At 42.4% G+C, this 19,436-nt stretch overlaps 1 protein-coding gene across 2 annotated transcripts; it reads right to left on the bottom strand.

Moving 5' to 3' along the window:
* Nucleotides 1-110: 110 nt before the first annotated feature.
* LOC103010734 (myosin regulatory light chain 12B) lies at nt 111-14,746 on the bottom strand. Of its 2 annotated transcripts, none has more exons than XM_057526059.1 (4): nt 14,387-14,746; nt 5,170-5,365; nt 1,494-1,655; nt 111-624 (listed from the first exon to the last, which is right to left on the bottom strand). In XM_057526059.1, the coding sequence occupies exons 2-4, from the start codon at nt 5,348-5,350 to the stop codon at nt 452-454; spliced, it is 516 nt and encodes a 171-aa protein (XP_057382042.1). In that variant the 5' UTR covers nt 5,351-5,365; nt 14,387-14,746; the 3' UTR covers nt 111-451. The 2 variants fall into 2 exon arrangements, with proteins under 2 accessions (XP_057382042.1, XP_057382043.1); XM_057526060.1 differs by lacking the exon at nt 14,387-14,746 and adding an exon at nt 8,742-8,914.
* Nucleotides 14,747-19,436: the final 4,690 nt, after the last annotated feature.

Genomic DNA, 19,436 nt, shown 5'->3' with positions numbered 1-19,436 from the left:
TGTCCCATACATGTGAACAATCAGTTTTACTATGGAATCTGAATTATACGAACTTGAAAATCTAAAAGAAGGACTGCCCCCAACTACCAGTTATTTAACTTTCCATTACATTACATTTGAGTCAGCATAATCTTTATTTCAAAATAGCATTTTTATTATATAAAAATGTAAAAATCCAGCAAAACCAGAAATACCGGATATATTTTCCTGGGCTTTCACATTTGTTGATTTTTATTCGCAATCCCTTTTCTCAATACAATTTACAACCTCATCCCCATTTGCAGTCTGATTATACAAGTGCTAAGTGGCAGAAAGGTCTAGAATAAATACACCGAAAAAGAGGCAAAGCTGTGAAACTAAGTTGCATGCAACAGGTCTATGAGGGGGGAAGTGTCTGGGAAATAAAACAGAGTAAGACAAAGTAATTGGAAAGTTTTAGCTCAAGTTCTTTTCAATCATCTTTGTCTTTTGCTCCATGTTTAAGGATGCGCGTGAACTCAATGTAATTGAAATTCCCCTTTTTGTCAATAGGTGCTTCTCTGTACAGCTCATCCACTTCCTCATCCGTAAACCGATCTCCCATCGTGGTCAGCAGCTCTCGCAGGTAATCCTCCTGAATGGTGCCTGGAAGGCAGCGGAAAAAGGGGAGTTGTGAACACCTCCCGGCACTTTAATGATTTGGTTCTCAACTAGGTCAATCTTACAAGGTATTTCAGAACATACATATTTACCTGAACAAAATAAAGCAATATATAACCATATCATTATCTTTTCCTATTATTTTTAGAGTTCTTTATTAATATTAGATTAAATCATTTAAAAAGTCAGTTAGTAGATCATACGCTTACAAAATTAATTTGAAGTATTTTCCAGAGGAGAAAAAAATACCTTTTATTTCAGAGATATTAAAAAAAAAAAAAAGGCAGATACCCAGAATAAAAGGGCAGCGTTGCCAACACCAAACGTGCACGAAGGATGGTGCAGTTTTAATAGGTAGCAAGGGGGAGGCAGGAAGGAGGATGCGAGGTGTATGTGAGGAGGCGGTGTGGGTGGCTGAGCAGAGGGTTAACGCAGAAGCAAAGGGGAAAACGAGTGAAGTCAGAAAACAGACCAGCCGGGCTTTCTTCACACATTTTTAAATAATAAGGGAAAAAAACGAAGATCTTAGTTGTTCAAGTTAGTTAACTATACTTTCTGGTGAAACTTAAAGTCTCTTGAAGCAGTACATTGTCTAAGAAACACTATTTAAAAGACAATTCTCCCTTTGGCTTTCAGGAAGCTCAGAACCAGATTCAAAGATTAACACCACAAACCGTGTAGCTTTATGACCTACATACCTGTGTTCTAGCCATTCTTGGTCGACTGTCCTATCGTAAATGATAGTTTCCCTCTACTCATTTTCAAAAATTTATATTTTTACTAACCTTTCTCATTCCCTAAAAAGTGTTCCACATAGTCTGGAATGAGGCTGGGCATAAACAAAGAGTGCTCACCAGTTGCTTCTTCATCAAAGCAAGCAAAAGCGTTTCTGATGACATCCTCTGGGTCTGTGCCATTCAGCTTCTCCCCAAACATGGTGAGGAACATGGTGAAGTTTATGGGCCCTGGAGCCTCATTCATCATGGCTTCAAGGTACGCGTCAGTTGGATTCTTCCCTAGAAAATTGCACATTTTAACATTTAAGGACAAAGAACTCATTTCAATAAATAATTATTGTTATTGTTATGTTCCCCAACATATTTTTAAAAGTTACATCACCATCACACGAAACTAATTTTTCTATTAACTTACATTAAGAACATTTAAAAAAGACAATTTTTAACAACATAAAAAAAATCTTTGCTACATCATAAATAAAATGCATTCTGGGCTTAGGTTGAATACTGTCCATTCACTGATACTTTCTACAACTTTTCCTGCACTATTTTTCATTAAAAATAAAATAAACACATGAAACTATGAACCAGGTAATGCCACATTATTACATCTTGAATGCTGATAACATTAAAGACCCATCAGGGCATTTCAATACTGGTTATTTTAAAAATCTAAATATTCATATTTCTAACTGTGGTACAGTTGCCTATAATTGGTATGCTTCAAAAAATTTATTTATAAGTTGGTCATTTAAGCTGAAACTATTAGGTTGGTTTAAAACTGGGAGCTCATTTTATTTATTTACTATTTAAAATTAATTAATTAATTAATTGATCTATTTATTATTTATTTATGGCTGCATTGGGTCTTCGTTGCTGCACGCGGGCTTTCTCTAGTTGCGGCGAGCGGGGGGTACTCTTCGTTGCGGTGTGCTGGCTTCTCACTGCAGTGGCTTCTCTTGTTGCGGAGCACAGGCTCTAGGCACGTGGGCTTCAGTAGTTGTGGCACAAGGGCTCTAGAATGCAGGCTCAGTAGTTGTGGTGCATGGGCTTAGTTGCTCCGCGGCATGTGGGATCTTCCCAGACCAGGGCTCGAACCCGTGTCCCCTGCACTGGCAGGAGGATTCTTAACCACTGCGCTGCCAGGGAAGCCCCTGGGAGCTCATTTTAAACAATGTTATGTTCTATTTGGTTGTCAGACATATCCCCAGATGTTGTTTACTTGTGTTGCTGAAATATAGTCTTGTTTAGTATTGTTCATGATGGGAAATCTTAATCTCAGTTCCAACCAAGGACACTTGTCCCTCTTCTGGTACGGTGGTGAGGGAATTCCCCTGACCCTCCCCTCGAAGTTCCCCTGGAATGGTCACATATGGTGGGAGTAACAAAGGCTTCTCTTTGTCCTGGCATTTGTGAGGTCCACATGGTGCAGAAAAGCAGCACTGAACGAAGGGTCTGGAATAGTGGGTTTGAATCCCAGTTCCGCCACTGACTGTGTGCCCTGGGACAAGGTGGAAACTGTCTAGGGCTTACTCTTTATCTATAAAATGGACTAGTTAAACTTGGTATCTGGAAGGTCCCTTCCAACATTAAGTTTGTATGATTCTCCATGAAAAGAGCATCTATGTCAGCATCTCACTATTATACCCAACTAAGTGCTAATGACAGTCAAATCTAGAATTATGGTTCATATGTAAGTTTTACTCCCAGGAATTTGGGTGAAATTTAAGTGCCAAGTTGGCATCTGTCTTACTGCATTACAACCTTCACTCATTATACCTATTCAACATATCGATACAAAATGAGCCCAAAATTAATTTCAAGATTCTTCGAGTAAGTGAAAGTAGCTAAAAAGGAACTACTTTTCTACCTCCAGATTTAACCCGACTCTCTTGCAGCAATTTTTGGGGGTAAAAAGTGTAACCCAAAGGTGTCAAGAGAACATGGGTATGAAAAAAGACACAGGGATTTAAAATGAATTGGCTTAGGCTAAGCACCTATGGACCCATTCAAGGCATCTAATATAATTTGTTGATTTAAAAGGTAAATATGTATCTCTAAAGGCATGGCATTCCCCAAAATGGAAGTCCCCAAAGTCAGTCTCTTACTCTACCATCACTCATTCATCCAACAAAAATTAACTGAGCATCTACTAGGACCAGGGGACAGGCTTTAGTGTTCGATCTTTGTAATACAACTCAGGCCCTCAATTCTCCTTGGCGGCCTTCTTCAGTAGTGACCTGCTCCCCAAAGGACACTTAGTACTTAGCTATTCAGAGTGTGGAAAACACTGGGATCCACCCCACCTGCAAGTCAACAAGTCAGATCAGTATCTTGACTCAACTCTCACTCTGAATAAAGGCAATGTTGCAAAATGTTAACAGCTTGTGAATCTCGGTAAAGGATGGATGCGTGTTCATTATACCGTTCTTTCAACTTTTTATAGGCTTAAAAAATTTCAAAATAACATGCTAGGAGAAAAAAATAAAAATAAAGGAGAGGAACAAAATCATGTGGTTACTAAAAAGAAAAAAGTAACAACTTCTCTCTCTTTGTCATCTGGCCCTTGAACTGCCCTTTCTGGCTCATGGTCAGACACAGAAATGTTCGAGTGCAGAGCCTAACTGTGGGCCATCCTTGACCTGTGCCCCTTCCCTGCCCGTCATTCTGGCCTATCAAGAACCCGCTGACTTGATACTCCTTTCTTCCAACTGTAAAATCACTGCCAACTCAGGCAGGACGTGGAGGACTTTGTCCTCCTTCCTTAAGATCAAAAAAAACAACAAAATCATATAAGGAATAGTAAATTAACACCGACATAGCCAGAATGACAAAGGGCAGTTTATGTTTGCTTTAAATCTTGTTATCTTTAAATGAAATATTGCCATTTGCAGCAACATGGATGGGCCTAGAGAGTATCATACTAAGTGAAGTAAGTCAGGCAGGCAAAGACAAATGTTACATGATTATCACTTGTATGTGGAATCTAACAAAAAATTACAAATCAACTTATTTACAAAACAGAAACAGACTCACAGACATAGAAAACAAACTTATGGTTACCAAAGGGGAAAGGTGTGGGGGGAGGGATAAATTAGGGGTCTGGGATTAATAGATACATACCACTATACGAAAAATAGATAAACAACAGGATTTACTGTATAGCACAAGGAACTATACTCAGTATCTTATAATAATCTACAGTGGAAAATAATCTGAAGCTGTACACCTGAAACTAACACAATATTGTAAATCAACTATAGCTAAATAATGTGTAAAAATAAATCGATAAATCTTCTATCTTTACATTTTCTTTTTTTTAATTATAAAAAATATATATAAATTGTGGAAGCCCCCTTCCCTGTGTTCCCTTTTTTTAGGAGCACTGCCCTTCCTCCCTGAGATGGTCGTTATCACTTATGACTGTCACCTCTGTCATATAACCTGTCCTCAACATTTATTACTTAGTACATTATATTATCGTCCACACTTCTTGTTTAAGATTCTGGCATCTTGCCACCTAGTCATGCCCTGGCTTTTCACCTTGTAAACCTATCATATTTAGCTAACAGGAACGGAAGCCTGCCTAGCCACAGTGGCAGCCAGGCCCCTACCCCTGAAGGTGTATCCTCTTGAGACGGGCCAAGCCTCAGTGTGGTGCCTCCCACCCAACATCTCTCAAGAGGCCTTTGAGACCAGGAGATTAGTATCTGTACATCACACAAAAAATAATTCATAAAACGCTGACTAATTATTTTGGGGAAGCAGGAATATTAAGAACATAAAAGTCTACCTAGAGAAGCAAGCATATCATGCAAGTCTTCCTTGTCGATGAAACCATCTCTATTCTGATCGATCATGTTGAAGGCCTCCTTAAACTCCTGAATCTGTGACTGGTCAAACATGGCGAACACGTTGGAGGTTGCGCGCTGGGGGCGCTTCTTGGTCTTGGTCTTTGCCTTTTTGCTAGACATGGTGGCGGTTTAATCCTAGAGTTAAAAAGAAAAGAACATAAAGCAAAACACAATGCATAAAAACATAAAGCAAAAAAAAAAAAGAACTCACAACACCTAAAGTTAGTGAGTAAAAATATTTCAATGTATTGTAGAATTATTACTTTATTTGGGTGGGAATATACATATAAACTTTATTTCCAATGTCACAATTAAACAGCTAGGACAAAAGCAGTTTTGAAGAAACAGAATAGAAATTACTGATGTGGTTTCACCCCAAATTTCATGAACCTCATTTTTATTAAATGTGAATGAGTTTTAAAGCACGTAGCAATAGATCGCATTTACCGAGTGCTACTACGTGCCAAGCACTGTTATGAGGGCAGGGGGCTCCTCTAAAGAGAAAGCCTCCAAAGCGGACATCTTACTTTCACAAGGACTGTCCCATTTAACCCTCACAACAATCCTATGCAGTAGGTACACTTTTTAACTTCATTTTACTACCAATATTGCATAACCTCTCTGAGCTTTGGTTTTTTCCAAAAAATGGTCTGAAAACCAGGGAACCTCACTCGACCCTCAGTTTTACAGCAAAACACAATACCTACTCTAATGCAAGTGAGAATTAAATGAGATAACATATGCAAAGAGACTAGTATAGTTACTATAAGGTACATGCTCAAAAGGCTCTCATTTTAAAAAAAACATCAATGGAACTTCCCTGGTGGTCCAGTGGATAAGACTCTGCACTCCCAATGCAGAGGGCCCAGGTTCCATCCCTGGTCAGGGAAGTAGATCCCACATGCATGCCGCAACTAAGAAATCCGTATGCTGCAACTAAAGATCCCACATGCCACAACTAAATATCCCACATGCCACAACTAAGACCCAGTGCAGCCAAAATAAATAAATATTTTTTTTTCTTTTTTTTTTAAAATTAATTAATTAATTAATTTATTTATTTTTGGCTGTGTTGGGTCTTCGGTTCGTGCGAGGGCTTTCTCCAGTTGCGGCAAGCGGGGGCCACTCTTCATCGCGGTGCGCGGGCCTTTCTCTATCGCGGCCCCTCCCGTTGCGGGGCACAGGCTCCAGACGCGCAGGCTCAGCAATTGTGGCTCACGGGCCCAGCTGCTCCGTGGCATGTGGGATCTTCCCAGACCAGGGCTCGAACCCGTGTCCCCTGCATTAGCAGGCAGATTCTCAACCACTGCGCCACCAGGGAAGCCCTAAATATTTTTTTAAAAAAAACCATCAAAATGTATCTTTAGTCTTGTATCCCTTCTAGCTACATCCTCATTTCCCCCTTTCCCTTGACAAAACTTTTAGAATAGCATTCTACTACTCAACTCTCTCCATTTTCTCATCTTCCCAATCACTCCTCAATTCTCTGTAATACACCTTTAGTGGTAGCCCCTGATACTCTACTGAAAGCCACCAATGTTTTGAATGTCAAATAGAATGGACACTTCTCATTCCATTTTTTTTGGCCCATCACGTGGCTTGCAGGATCTTAGTTTCCCAACCAGGGACTGAACCCGGGCCCTGGCTGTGAAAGCTCCGAGTCCTAACCACTGGACCGCCAGGGAATTCCCTTCTCATTCCATTTTTATTTGCAGTTTTAAATGATGTAAATAAATACAACACAAAAATACTCCTGGCTTTGGAATCGGAAAAATCTTGAGTCTGAATCTCAGCTTCACCATTTCTTGAAAACCCACGGACACCATTATAATTTTTTGCTCCACTGTCTTATTCAATGTTCACAACTGCCCTATGAGGTAGGTACTACCTAGGTTAAAAAATAATAAAAAAAAAATCAATGGCCCTTGTGTAGTAAAGAATTTAATTTTGCCCAAAGAGAGGTCTGGCCTCTGTCCTCAGCTCCTGGGAGGTAATCTCTAAGCCCTTAGAATGTTCTGCCTGGTATATCTAGGGTCTCGGGTCACACCAGATAGTCTAACAATGTGACTTATCATGGGGGCTCTGGGTCAGGTGTTAATCAGCTTGGCCTCTAGAGGAACTGGAGACTGAAGTCAGCCTAGGAGTGGGGACAGTATCTAGGGGACAGAGCTGCAGTAAAAACTATGGCTATGAAGGGTCAAGCAAGCTCTCTGGCAGGCCATAGTCCATGCTCACCGTCACACCTTGCTGCCAGGAGAGGTCAACACTGCCCATGGAAAGGACCACTGGAAGCTAAGCATTTGGAATTCTCCTGGACTCTATACCACGAGTCTCTTCCCTTGGTTGACTTTAATCTGAATCCTTTTACTGTAGTAAACCATAACCATAGGTGTAACAGCTTTCAGTGAGTTCTGTAAGTCCTAGCGAATTACTGAACCTGAGGGTCGTCTTGGGGAACGAAACTTGGAATTGGTGTCAGAAATGAGGGTGGCCTTGGGGACTGTTCTCTAACTCTGCAGCCTCGCAGTGTGAAAGCAGATGACTGGTGAGGGCAGCGGCTGGGCAAGGGAATTCTGGACCTGGGTCTCCGGGACTTCCGGTCTTGGACTTTTAACCTACATTGTTTTAGTTTGTTTGCAGTTTTGAAGCACATCAGCCTTAGAGTCCTTACTTTAACATTTCAACTCCTTCCCCTCCCAGCACACATGGCCTGAGTAAATGTTAATTTCTTCTCCTTCCTGTAACTAGCTAGTCATGTGACCTTAGTTATATTGAAGGTTAAATCGGAGACAGAATGTGGTCCACTAGCAAGGCACTTGACTCTGCTTTAATTCTTCCTCACATTCCAAAACTGTTGGATTAAAATTCTTTCTCATGCTAAAAATTCTATGATTCTATTTCTTCAAGATTCAAAAGATATAAAAGACAGTAGATCTGAAGCCAAGAATTAGTTCTCTCCCTCAGTATCAGCAAACTATGTTTGCAATAGTCATTTAGAAAAAACCTCCCAAAGAGAAAATCTTTATTTTTAAAAAATAATCAATTGTTTCATGCTAACGCTACAGCTAACCCAAAAGTATATTATATTTAAACATTTTTGAAGCTTAGTTGGAGTTCTCCAAGAAGCTGATGCCAAGAAGGGATTGCACACGCAAGGATCTTTATTACGGAAAATGCCTGTGAGAGAGAATGAGGAGGTAACCCAATAAGGCTAGAAAAGCCATTATACTGTGAGCAAGTTTGAGCCCCCATTCAAAACCTGTTACAGAGCAGGTATGGCTCAATGAAATGACACCATGATCTCTTTAAAAAGAAAAAAAGTTTATGTTTCCTGTGTACTTCATTTAAAACCAGTGCACATTTATATTTGTTTATAAATATACAAAGTACACACATAAAATATCAACTGATAATAAAACCTCAGCTGAAAAGTGAGGCAAGGTTGTAGCAAAACAGTCAACCTAAAGAGAACTCTGGCCCCCAAAGAAACTACCACCCTCTCCGTCCTTACCTTCTGAGATAAATATCTTGGCTTTCTCCACTTTCTCACTTCCCACTCATCACAATCTGGCTTTCTCTTCTCTATTTGCAAGTGTTTTCCAATTGCCAAATCTGGTCTAAGTCTCCTTGGACCATTCTGCTATATTTGACACCATTTTATCCCTCTTCTCTTCGGGCCTCAACAACTCTTGGCCTTGATGAACTGTAACAGTAGAAATGAACTGTCCCACATGGAACGAGAGCCCAAGGTTCCCGGCCTTTAAGCCTTTACACTCTAACAAGGGAGACTCCTGAAGATCACATTTAGCTTCAGTGAAATGCTGTATTTGACTTGGTGACACCAACCTCCTCTCAGTTCTGTTTCTATGCCTGGTCCTCCTCCATTTTCTTGTTAGGCTCTTATCTTCTCCACTCACTTAAATATGCACGTTTCCGAGTATTCTCACAGTCCATGGCTTATTAAATTCTTTTCACTCTGTGTTCCTTGGATGATCTCATCGGCTCTCACTGTTCTGACAACACCTATGACTCCCACGTCTGTATCCTCAGGGCTGACCCTTCCCTTGAGCTGTGGAATCAAACAGCCAATCGTGCTTGTGAAAGGCACCCATTTTGATATCCCAGACGTTCAGAATCAACGTGCTAGAAACAGAATTCATTCTCTTCCCCTCCTAAACTTGCTCAACTTTCTGTTTCCTGTCAGTTAATGGCGCCATCGTTTACGCCCTCACCAAGCCAGAAACGTGCAAGTCATCCCCGACTCATCCCTCTCACTGATGAACCAAGCCTGCCTCTTACATATTCATCAGATTTGCTCATCTTCCTCATTCTTCTGCCACCACCCTACGCTGGGCCCTCATCACCTCGCTGTGTAGAATATTTCGTTGGCCAACTAACCAACCTCCTTGCTTTTTCGTCCCCTCTAGACTATCCTTTATCTTCCAGCCAGAGGTGTGTAAAACATGAATATGACCATATCATTCCCTTTTGAGAAATCGTCGGCTCTCCACTGCCTACAGGCCAAAGTACAAGTTCTCGAGCATGGCCCATCTTTCCCTGCCCAGAAGGACCTTTCAGCCTCATCGCTAGCCATTCTCTGCTTTGTACTTTTCCTTCAGCAACACCAAACTATTGGTGCTAGTATACGCCCAAGGCACCATGCAGTTTAACTCATGTATTTGTTCTTGCTACTTTTCTAGCACCCAAGTGCTTAGGACCAGAGAGAATTAAAAAGTCTACTCAACTTATGGTTACTACCATTTGCTGAGTGACTCCTATGCTAGGTACTCGGGTGCACTAAATTCAACACGCCTGCTTGACACATGGATGAACTGAATATCAAAATATGTTAAACAACTTGCCCAAGGTCACCTGGTGGCAGAGCTAGAATTCAACCCCATTTGTTAAAGGTGATTTTACCTATATTTTTTTTACCTCATACAATTCTGCTAGTTATTTTTTTTACCACAAAAAATTTCTTAAACTTTCAGTACTTACCAATATAGTCCAACACTGATTTCTGAGCAGCTACTTTCCTCTATATTTAATTCCTAGTGAAACTGAGTTTTCAAATAAATTCAAACTATGCTGGGGAAACCAATGTATAGACTAGAAGTGCACAGTGGAATGGGAAGAGAATAAGATATGAATGGCCCTCCCTGCAGCCGTGCAATGTTGCAGCCCTGGTTTTGCGTTTATCAAATGGCAGTACTTCCTATCAGTCATGGTTTTGGTTTGACATGGTAGGTAAAGGCTTGAAATCTTTACCTATGACTGTGAAATTACTACTTGACCTATAAATATTAAAGGAAAAAAACCCACCAAACCCCATCCTTAGTTACAAAAAATATCCATTTAGAACATAGCATATAAGGCAATGAATAAGCCTTAATGGGAATAAACAAAAGCCTTACTTCTTCAAAATTTTTATTTCATTATTTTTGTAAATTTCTGATATAGAGTGAACTATAGGTTATATGTAGTATTTTTAGAGGTTAAAGAAGGGGAGGGATATAGGAATACTGGTATTATAGGTGGTTGTGGCGTCAACATATTTAGGTCATAATCTAAATTTCTGCAAAATCACCTGCTATACTGATGTGCAAATCAAAACATGGGCACTATAATCATTAATAAGCAGAAACTGCTTGTGAACTTCATCCAGCCTATATGGCTTTATTGGAAGCCTGGAAAAGATGCTCATGGAGCATATTCTATTAGCTACCTGTGAAGCATCTAAGTCAGCTAGGTGCCGCTACCACGTGGCGGGTAAATATGGCTCTCACAGAAGTTAACCTCTGGTTTCAATCTTGGCTGCACATTAGAATCATCTTGGAAGTTTTTTTATTTTTTTAAGTCTTTGTTACAATATTGCTTCTGTTTTTTATGTTTTTTGGACAGGAGGCATGTGGGATCTTAGCTACCTGACCAGGGATTGAACCCACACCCCTTGCATTGGAAGGCGAAGTCTTAACCACTGGACTACCAGGGAAAGTCCCATCTTGGAAGTTTTTAAAAAGTGATGTCCAGGTCCTGGTCTAGTACACCTGAAACTGAATGTCTACAGGTGAAGTCTATGAATCTGTATTTTTAAAATGCAGCAGGTGATTCCAATATACAGTGACAGTTGAGAACCACTGAGTTAAACACTTAGAAGGCACTGACCGTGGTTCTGAGTTCTTGGCTGATGCCTTGTAATAACAGATTAATAACAGAAAAACAAACACACGTTTATTAACATGTATACCTCATGTATACATGGGGAGATACCCAGGGAAAATCCAACTCTCAGAGGTGGCTTAGAACTCTGGCTTAAATATCATCTTCAGCTGAAGCCAAAAGAAGAAAGGCATGTGTGCAGGGGAGAGGCTAGGTATAGAAGGTTAAAAGCACAGTATAAACAAGGGTAAGGCTTCTCTTGTAGATTTAAGTCACGGCCTTCTCCATTAAGAGTCTAAAGTTGTCTCCAGAGAGTAACCTTTGTCCTGCCTGGTAGAGAGGGAAAGAAGAACACCTTTGTAAATTTGTGTCCTGCTTTTAGGCACATTGGTGGAGGGCAAAGAGCCTTTCTTGTGTCTGCTTCTTCTCAATTGCCTTCAGCTCAAAATAATCTTCATGCCAAAGTGGCATATCTTGGGGTGGCATATTCTGCCACCCTTCATAACTAATAGGATATTGTGAAAATGATGGAGTGCGACTTTGTCATAATATTGTAGATGTTGCAGGTTCTACCATGCTCTCTCTCAGATCACTCAATCTGGGGAAAGCCGGCACCAGGTCTACAGGGTACTACACAACCCCACGGAGAGGTCCATGTGGCAGGGAACTGAGGCCTCCTGCCAACAGCCAGCACCAACTTGCCAGCCAGGTGAGTCAGCCATCTTGGAGGTTGATCCTCCTTCAAATGACTGCAAACCCAGCTGACATCCGGATTGCAACTCCAGGAGATCCTGAGCCAGAACCAGAGCTGCCCAGCCAAGCTGCCCTGGAATTCCTGACCCTCAGAAGCTCTTTATTGTTTTCTTAAGGTGCTAAGTTTGGGGATAATTTGTTATATAGCTATAGAAAACTAATAAAGCCGTTGTGTTTCCTTGGCGTCTTTAATATTTAATAGGGCAATGCCTTTATTTCAGAACTATAGCCAAAGAATTTTTAAAACCTCAAAAGGGGCCACAGCCAAGTTTGCACTGGGTAGGGAAATTTTCTGTTCCTGGTTAGCAAATTTTAATTCCTTCTATTCGATTTCTCTCCAAGTTCTGTGAGTTCCTCTTTTAAGTGCAACAGAGTCACCCCTTCTTCAACATTCCCATCACCCCCTGGAGATGACTCCCCAAAATATGGCTTTTCTCTATGGTCTACCCATGGTTCAGCATAAACTCCACTGAACTCTCCGCAAGAAATCCATAACAAAAAGTACCTGGAACAAAGAGTACTAATAAGAGTGTTAAATATGTGCTAGGCACTGGTCTAAGCATTTCATATGTATTAACATATGTAATTCTCACAACAACTTATTACATAGGCACTGTTACTATCCCCATTTCTCAGATGAAAAATTAGGGCAAAGAGAATAAATAATCTGTCTGCAGCCACAGCTAGAAAAAGGTAGAGCTTAGATGCAGGATCATACTCAGGAAGTCTAGCCCAGAGCTTGCACCACTAGCTCCTAACATCCTGCATGTAGGCGGGCGGCAGAATTTCTCCACCATGAAAATGAGGAGAGCTGGTTGGGGGTGAGAAGCAAACCCACCACATCTAAAGTGCGGAACGAGGAAGGAAGACCCCAAAGCTGCCGGCAATGAAAATCATCCCTAGATATATGCTGTCTTCGAATCTTGGGAGAGGGACAACCGGCTCCATTTAGGGGATCCCAGTCCTTTTATCTTTCCTAAGCCCAGCAACCCTCACCTGGGACCTGTCCTTCGGAAGTTGCAGTTCCTCTTGTCCACACTGAGTCTCATTAAAGCATAAACGAGTATCGAGTAGGTCATCACAGAAGCTGTTTTATTCAACAGAGCCAGAACAAACAAGAAGCCGTGCACTTAACCATGAGGAACGTCCATCTAACGCTCAGAGAAAATGGGTGGCAGCAGGTGAACGCCTCAAGTGACCTTGGGCAAATTATCTCACCTCGCTGGGTTTCAATTATAAAACGAAAGATAACCTACAAGTTTCTTTTGAATTCTAAAATGCCACAATTCTTTTCTTACCAAAGGACCATTTCAAATCCGTCCGAAACCAAGGCTGCCAAACTAATCCTCTAAACACCCCTTTCTTCATCTCACTCCCTTAGTGAAGAATCCAAAATGACTCCCGAATGCCTCTTACATAATCTTTCATTTCTCATCAAGTTTGCAAGACATCCGTGAAAAAGCCCCACTGATCTATTTCCAACTATTACTCATTACAGTTCTGTTCCGTTCGGGCTGGTCTCCCCATCGTCTCCTTTTCACACGACACAATTGCACACCTTTTGAGCTTTTGGTCTTGTTACCTCCTACCACAGATACAGCCAGAAATACTAAGTTCTCCCCACCAGGGCTAAGTCCAAGGCCTTCAATGAGGTCACGATTCTCTTTTTCAGAAACCTTTCCTGATTTTTGCTATTTGTCCTCTTCTTCAGTCAGCACGAATGAAGTAAATCTTTACAAGATGCAAGGTGCTGCGAAGAGTCACAACTCCTACGGAAATCGTTACATTTAGCCGGTACCAACTCGGCGCTCCGGGCAAGAACCACGCACCAGCGGACCCCTGTGCCCCCAAAGCATCCAGTCCTGTGGGCGAAGCAGACACCCAAACCCACCGACCGGGCCGGCGGGGAGCGGGGCTGCGGCCGCCGAGGCGCCAGGTGTGTGAAGCCGTCGGGTGACGCAGCGCAGGGGACAGGCCGACTCGGCCAGCAGGGCGGTTCCCCAGCCCGGTTCCATCCGCCCCAGCCTCCCGTTCCCTCGACGTCCAGGCCTGGGCTGGCCGCGGCCGGACCTCCTCGCCGACCCTCCCTGCCCCACCGACAGGTCCCGCAGCCCCCGCCCCGCTCCGCCCCGCTCGCCCGCCGGCCGGCACGGTAGCCGGGGTCTGGCGGCAGCGAGCGGTCGGAGGGGCGGAGCACCGAGGCGGCCCCAGGCGTGTCGCGCGCGGGGGGCGAACGCCACTCACCGCTGCCGGACACCAGCACCAGAAGCCGGACTGCCTGCTCGAGACGAACGAGGCGAAGAACCCGGGGCTGCGGCTAGGGTGCAGCGTTAGAGCGGCAGCACCCGCACTTCCTGCCTCGGGAGGCGGACCGGAAGTCGCACCGGAAGTCGCGGCGGGATCCAACTCCGGGCGGGGGGATGCGCCCCGGTTCTCGCTCCGCTGGAGGCCGAGTCCACCTTGTCCACCCCGGCGCGGGGCTGGGGCCGACGACCACGGCCTGGGTTTTCGTGGTTTCTCGGGCCGTGCAGTCTGAGGCAGGCGCAGCGCAGCCGGGGCGCCGCAGCCCGCTCTCCTCCCCTGCCGCTGGCGGCGTGTCCCGCGGCCCTTCCGCATTCCCGGGCCGGCTCGGGGCCGGCCTGGAATTTGACCCGGCTGGGCGGGCGCGAGCCCTCGAGGCTTGGGGGTCTCCGGGCGCCGCCCACCCAGGGCTGCCCGCGTTAGCAGATGAAAGTAGACCTCGCCTGGTTACACTTGAACTTCAGATAAAACGAGCAATTTTTTAGGTTCCGTCTCGCGCCACACTGGGGAAGGTAAGAGGGCTGCGGCCGGGCCGTCTCCGCCTGCTTTACAGACTGCACGCCCAGACCGAGTTCTATCATTTACCCCTGCCCCTCCTGTTTTACCCCTCAGATTATCAGGTTTACGCCCTTACCAGGCCACGGCTGGTGACGGTTTCCCCTTTCAACCACAGGAAAGCTTTATTCAAGTTATTTGCTTTCCTTTGGTTCGTTAAAGACAACGCAGATTTACACACACACAAACGCGCACACATTATATAATGCTCTTGGTCAAAACAAAAGAAACCACGAAGCTACATAATTCAGTTTTTGTTCTAGATATTGTTTGTGCCTATAACCTTCAAGTTCCCTCACCTTGGAATATTACAGATAGATACTACTATTTCCGGATAATGGAAGATAGTCAACTTAGTAGCAAACCTTCGTTGAGCACTTGTGATTGCCTGAACGTGTGCGGGATGCAGGGAGATGAACGAATAATCCAGTCTTTTATATTCTAGAAAAGTTTGATGAGAAATCTAGATATCTTTGATCAGGAATTCCTAGATGGTAGGAACCATGTGTTCAACACTCTATAGCAGTAGTTCTTAAACAGTGGCACCAATAAGAAAAACCTGGGGGCTTCGTAAAAGATTCTGGAGCCCAGCCCCGGTATTCAGATTCAGTAGGTCGAGGGTGGGGAAAGAATCTGCATTCCTAATAAGCCCCAGGTGATGCAGATACCGTGGTCCTCCTTGGAGTTAGCACTGCCCCAAGGTCCTTAACTGAATGCATTTTCTCAAGAGTTTGAAACCAATTGCTGAGAAGTCATATCTGGTTCTAAAATATTTACTCTTTTCCTTAGCTGCAGTGTGCCCTTTGGTCCAATAATTTAAATAAGTATTTTTCCACTTCTGAGAACATTTTGGCTTCTGAGGTCTTTGTCAGAGAGCTCTTCCAAGTATGGTCTATTACTATACCATAAGCCCTCACCCTGGCCACCTTAATTAAGATCATAGCTGAGACACTCTGTACTTTGACTTTGATCTCCATATTTGTTTCTAGAACTGCTTTTCAACACAATGGTCACTAACCACACGTGACTATTTAAATGTAAATTAAAAACTGTTACATTAGACACAAGTGCTAGGAAGAGATAGAGCCTAGATCACATGTTGTAAGATTAAGTGCTCAATAGTCACATGTGACCTAGTGTCCTTACTGGACAGCACAGAGAGCATTTCCATCATCACAGAAAATTCTACTGGATAGCACTGTTATAGAAAAATAATCCTAGGGTATAATGTTCTCTCTAGATTCAAAAGAAAAACTTACTAATATTTATTAATGAAAAGCTGAATATCTAAATACCAGATAATTGTTTACTGTGGTCATTAAAAAGAATGGTTTAAAAAAAGGTAATATACTTAAAACTCAAAACAAAAATGGTGGGTATGCCAAAACATGACAATTTAAGATACATTAAACTAAAAAACAAGTTGTATATTCACTACCACTACAAGATGTATGTAGATAAATGTGGAAGAGAAGTTATGATGCCTATAATTTGAGCAGGCACATATAAACCTAGGATAAAAAGATACAGGGACTTGGGAAAACTGGCTGTTTCTTCAATATGGGATTAGCTTCAGCAATGCCTTTCAGGCCAGCAAAGATAACCAGAGTTGCAGGGCAATCAAGAAATTGTACACTTGGGCTTCCCTGGTGGCGCAGTGGTAGAGAATCTGCCTGCCAATGCAGGGGACGCGGGTTCGAGCCCTGGTCTGGGAAGATCCCACATGCCGCGGAGCAACTAAGCCCGTGAGCCACAATTACTGAGCCTGCGCGTCTGGAGCCTGTGCTCCGCAACAAGAGAGGCCACGATGGTGAGAGGCCCGCGCACCGCGATGAAGAGTGGTCCCCACTTGCCGCAACTAGAGAAAGCCCTCGCACAGAAACGAAGACTCAACACAGTCATAAATAAATAAATAAATAAATAAAAGAACGTGAATTTCTAAAAAAAAAAAAAAAAAAGAAATTGTACACTTAAGGACCTAGAAAGACACAAACTATTCTGGCATATTGGACCTACTCAGGAAATCTAAAATAAACTATTTGAGGATCTACTTGGTACCACACATTTTTATGTATATTCTCATTAAATGCTCATAACAACCCTTTAATTAAATTCTAGTTTGAGACAATTTACTATCAAACCACTATGGGCCTTTCTCCTAACCTCAGCTTTTAATCTCCAACTACGATTAAACGCCTATCACCTACCCTTTCCCGTTTTCAGAGGGAGCAGTATCCATTTTTGTTTTTCTAAGAATAATCTTACAACATGTGATCTAGGCTCTATCTCTTCCTAGCTCCTGCACATCATTCCTTTGGTTTCACTCATTTGCTTACACTCCTTTGGTTTTACTCATTTGCCTTCTTCCTCTGTCTACATACAGGCTTGAAATCTCTAAAGAAATGCTCTTTGGTCCTGCCTTCCCTTCAAGCCTCTCCTCGCTGCCCAACAGCCCCTGCTGGTAAACAGAATAACCACTATTTGAATACCTACTGTGTGCCAGACCCATTTAGCTTTAGTGTTTCTATTTTCACAACAAACATGGAGGGCATTGTCCCTGTTAAACAGGTGAGGAAACTGACACTTAGGGCTGGGCGACCTGCCCAAGGACACAAAGCTCATCAAATAACAGGCAGTATTCACTCAACCACGTCTGGCTCTAAAACCCATACTGCTCCTAATCACAAAAATGCTGCTTTATATATTAATAGATTATGTTCCTATTATGAACCAGAGCATTACTTCAATTTTACAAATGAATAGAGGTCGAGCGAGGTTAAATAACTTTCTTAAGGTTATAAAGCCATGATGTAGCACGAATGAGATTAAAATGCAGCTGGCCTGACCCCCAAACCCAGGCATTGTCCCTGTCTCCTGCTACACTACGGATTCTGCACTCAAAACTCTACCTTAACAGCTCCGGCAGAAGTGACCGACTTGCCAAATCCAGTGGCCTCATTTAAACTTTCCTGTGTCCCATTTTTCTGTGGTTTAACACTACTGACTAACTTCCTCACTCTTGAAATTATTCACTTGGTTTCCATAACACTGTTGTGGTTCTATCTACTAAGCTCTTTTACCATCTTCTATCTGATCCTTCTTACAACTTGCCTGCACTTCTCAAAGTCTAGTACATCTCTTGCTGTCCTTTCCCCCTCATACTTTGTAAAAAAAAAAAAAAATAGTTGCCTTTCCTTTCCAGAATTTGCTTTTACTTGTCTCATATAGTCTGGCCTGCTCCCTTTTTCCCAGTAGCACTCAAAGTCCCGTTCTCATGCAGTCATAGAGGCTCCTTGATCAAATAAAATTTGGGCCCTGGAGTCCAAATGACAATGTAATCATAAGCAGGTGGGTAAGGAGGCTGCCCCCATTAGGCTGGTTTCATCACAACTTTTGAAATGGTTTATTTCAAGTCTGGCTTTCATCATGGAGACCAGTTTTTCTATCAAATGCACTGTTGGAGTAGATGCTTTAGCTTTTTACTGTCAATCATCTTTACTTAAGCAAAGCCTACTTACTACATATAGAATGCTATTACTAAATGAGGAGACATTTCATTCAGGGGAGACTATCCACTGTTTCTAATCGCGGCTGGTTCTTTGAGCAGTTATCTGAAATGGAAGTGGAGATACTGCAAGAGATAATTTTAGTAGATGAGGCTACCTTTTTTTCAGTACGGAAACAATGTTATTTGTTCTTGACTGGAAATTTGTTAACAAAGCAGAAGTTTTTTTTTCAGTTGGAATGTAAATTTAGTTCAACAATTTCAGCATCATGGCTATACCCTGGAAAAAGTACTTTGCTTAAACCACTGAAGGAAATTCAGGAACACATTAAAGGCAGAGTTAAGGCAGGTGCTAAGATTCTAATCTTGAAAGGGCCAAGAGCAGTCTTGTTATTAGTCCTTCTACTCCTATTTTAAGCTGGTCTCCTGAGGTTAAAGAATCTAGCTCACCTATCCTGTTGAGTGTAAAGGTCTGCTGCTCTGAAGGCATTCAGTAATTGCATATTCAATGAGGTAATAGTTTTGTCCAAGGACAGTCTTGTTAATAGTAGTATAAAACATAAAGTTATAGTAATTATCAATTATTCATCTTCACAGGTTAATTGTCAACCCTCTTCACCCAACTTTTCCCCCCAGTGTTTCAAGATCTTTCTTAAACTTATGAATCCTTGAAAGTCAGATTTTTGAAGCCCAAAGTGAATGAAACTGTCTACCATTTCCTGATTAACTCTGAAAACAGTCCTGCATTCCTGCAAATAGCATAAGTTATTTTTAGGATTGAAATAATGACCTCACTTTCCCAGGCATGTAGCTTCAGCTGTTCTGACCATGGGCAGGTCAGGAATGTCAAAGATTCACAAATGAACTCATGTGAATCTCTGCATAAACACGGTACTTCAATGAGGACTGTGTGATAAAAAGAAACTATACAAA

This window comes from Balaenoptera acutorostrata, chromosome 13, assembly GCF_949987535.1.
Source record: "Balaenoptera acutorostrata chromosome 13, mBalAcu1.1, whole genome shotgun sequence".
Lineage (NCBI taxonomy): Eukaryota > Metazoa > Chordata > Mammalia > Artiodactyla > Balaenopteridae > Balaenoptera > Balaenoptera acutorostrata.
The sequence above is the reverse complement of the archived record's forward strand: the minus strand, read 5'-3'. Positions and strand labels throughout refer to the sequence as shown.

Excerpts from the sequence above, each read along its gene's own strand:
- LOC103010734 (XM_057526059.1), bottom strand. The coding sequence starts at position 5,350 with ATGTCTAGCAAAAAGGCAAAGACCAAGACCAAGAAGCGCCCCCAGCGC. Across the intron at positions 1,656-5,169 it reads TGATATGCTTGCTTCTCTAG|GGAAGAATCCAACTGACGCG; the intron begins GTAGACTTTTAT and ends GCAATTTTCTAG. Across the intron at positions 625-1,493 it reads CTTTGATGAAGAAGCAACTG|GCACCATTCAGGAGGATTAC; the intron begins GTGAGCACTCTT and ends GCTGCCTTCCAG.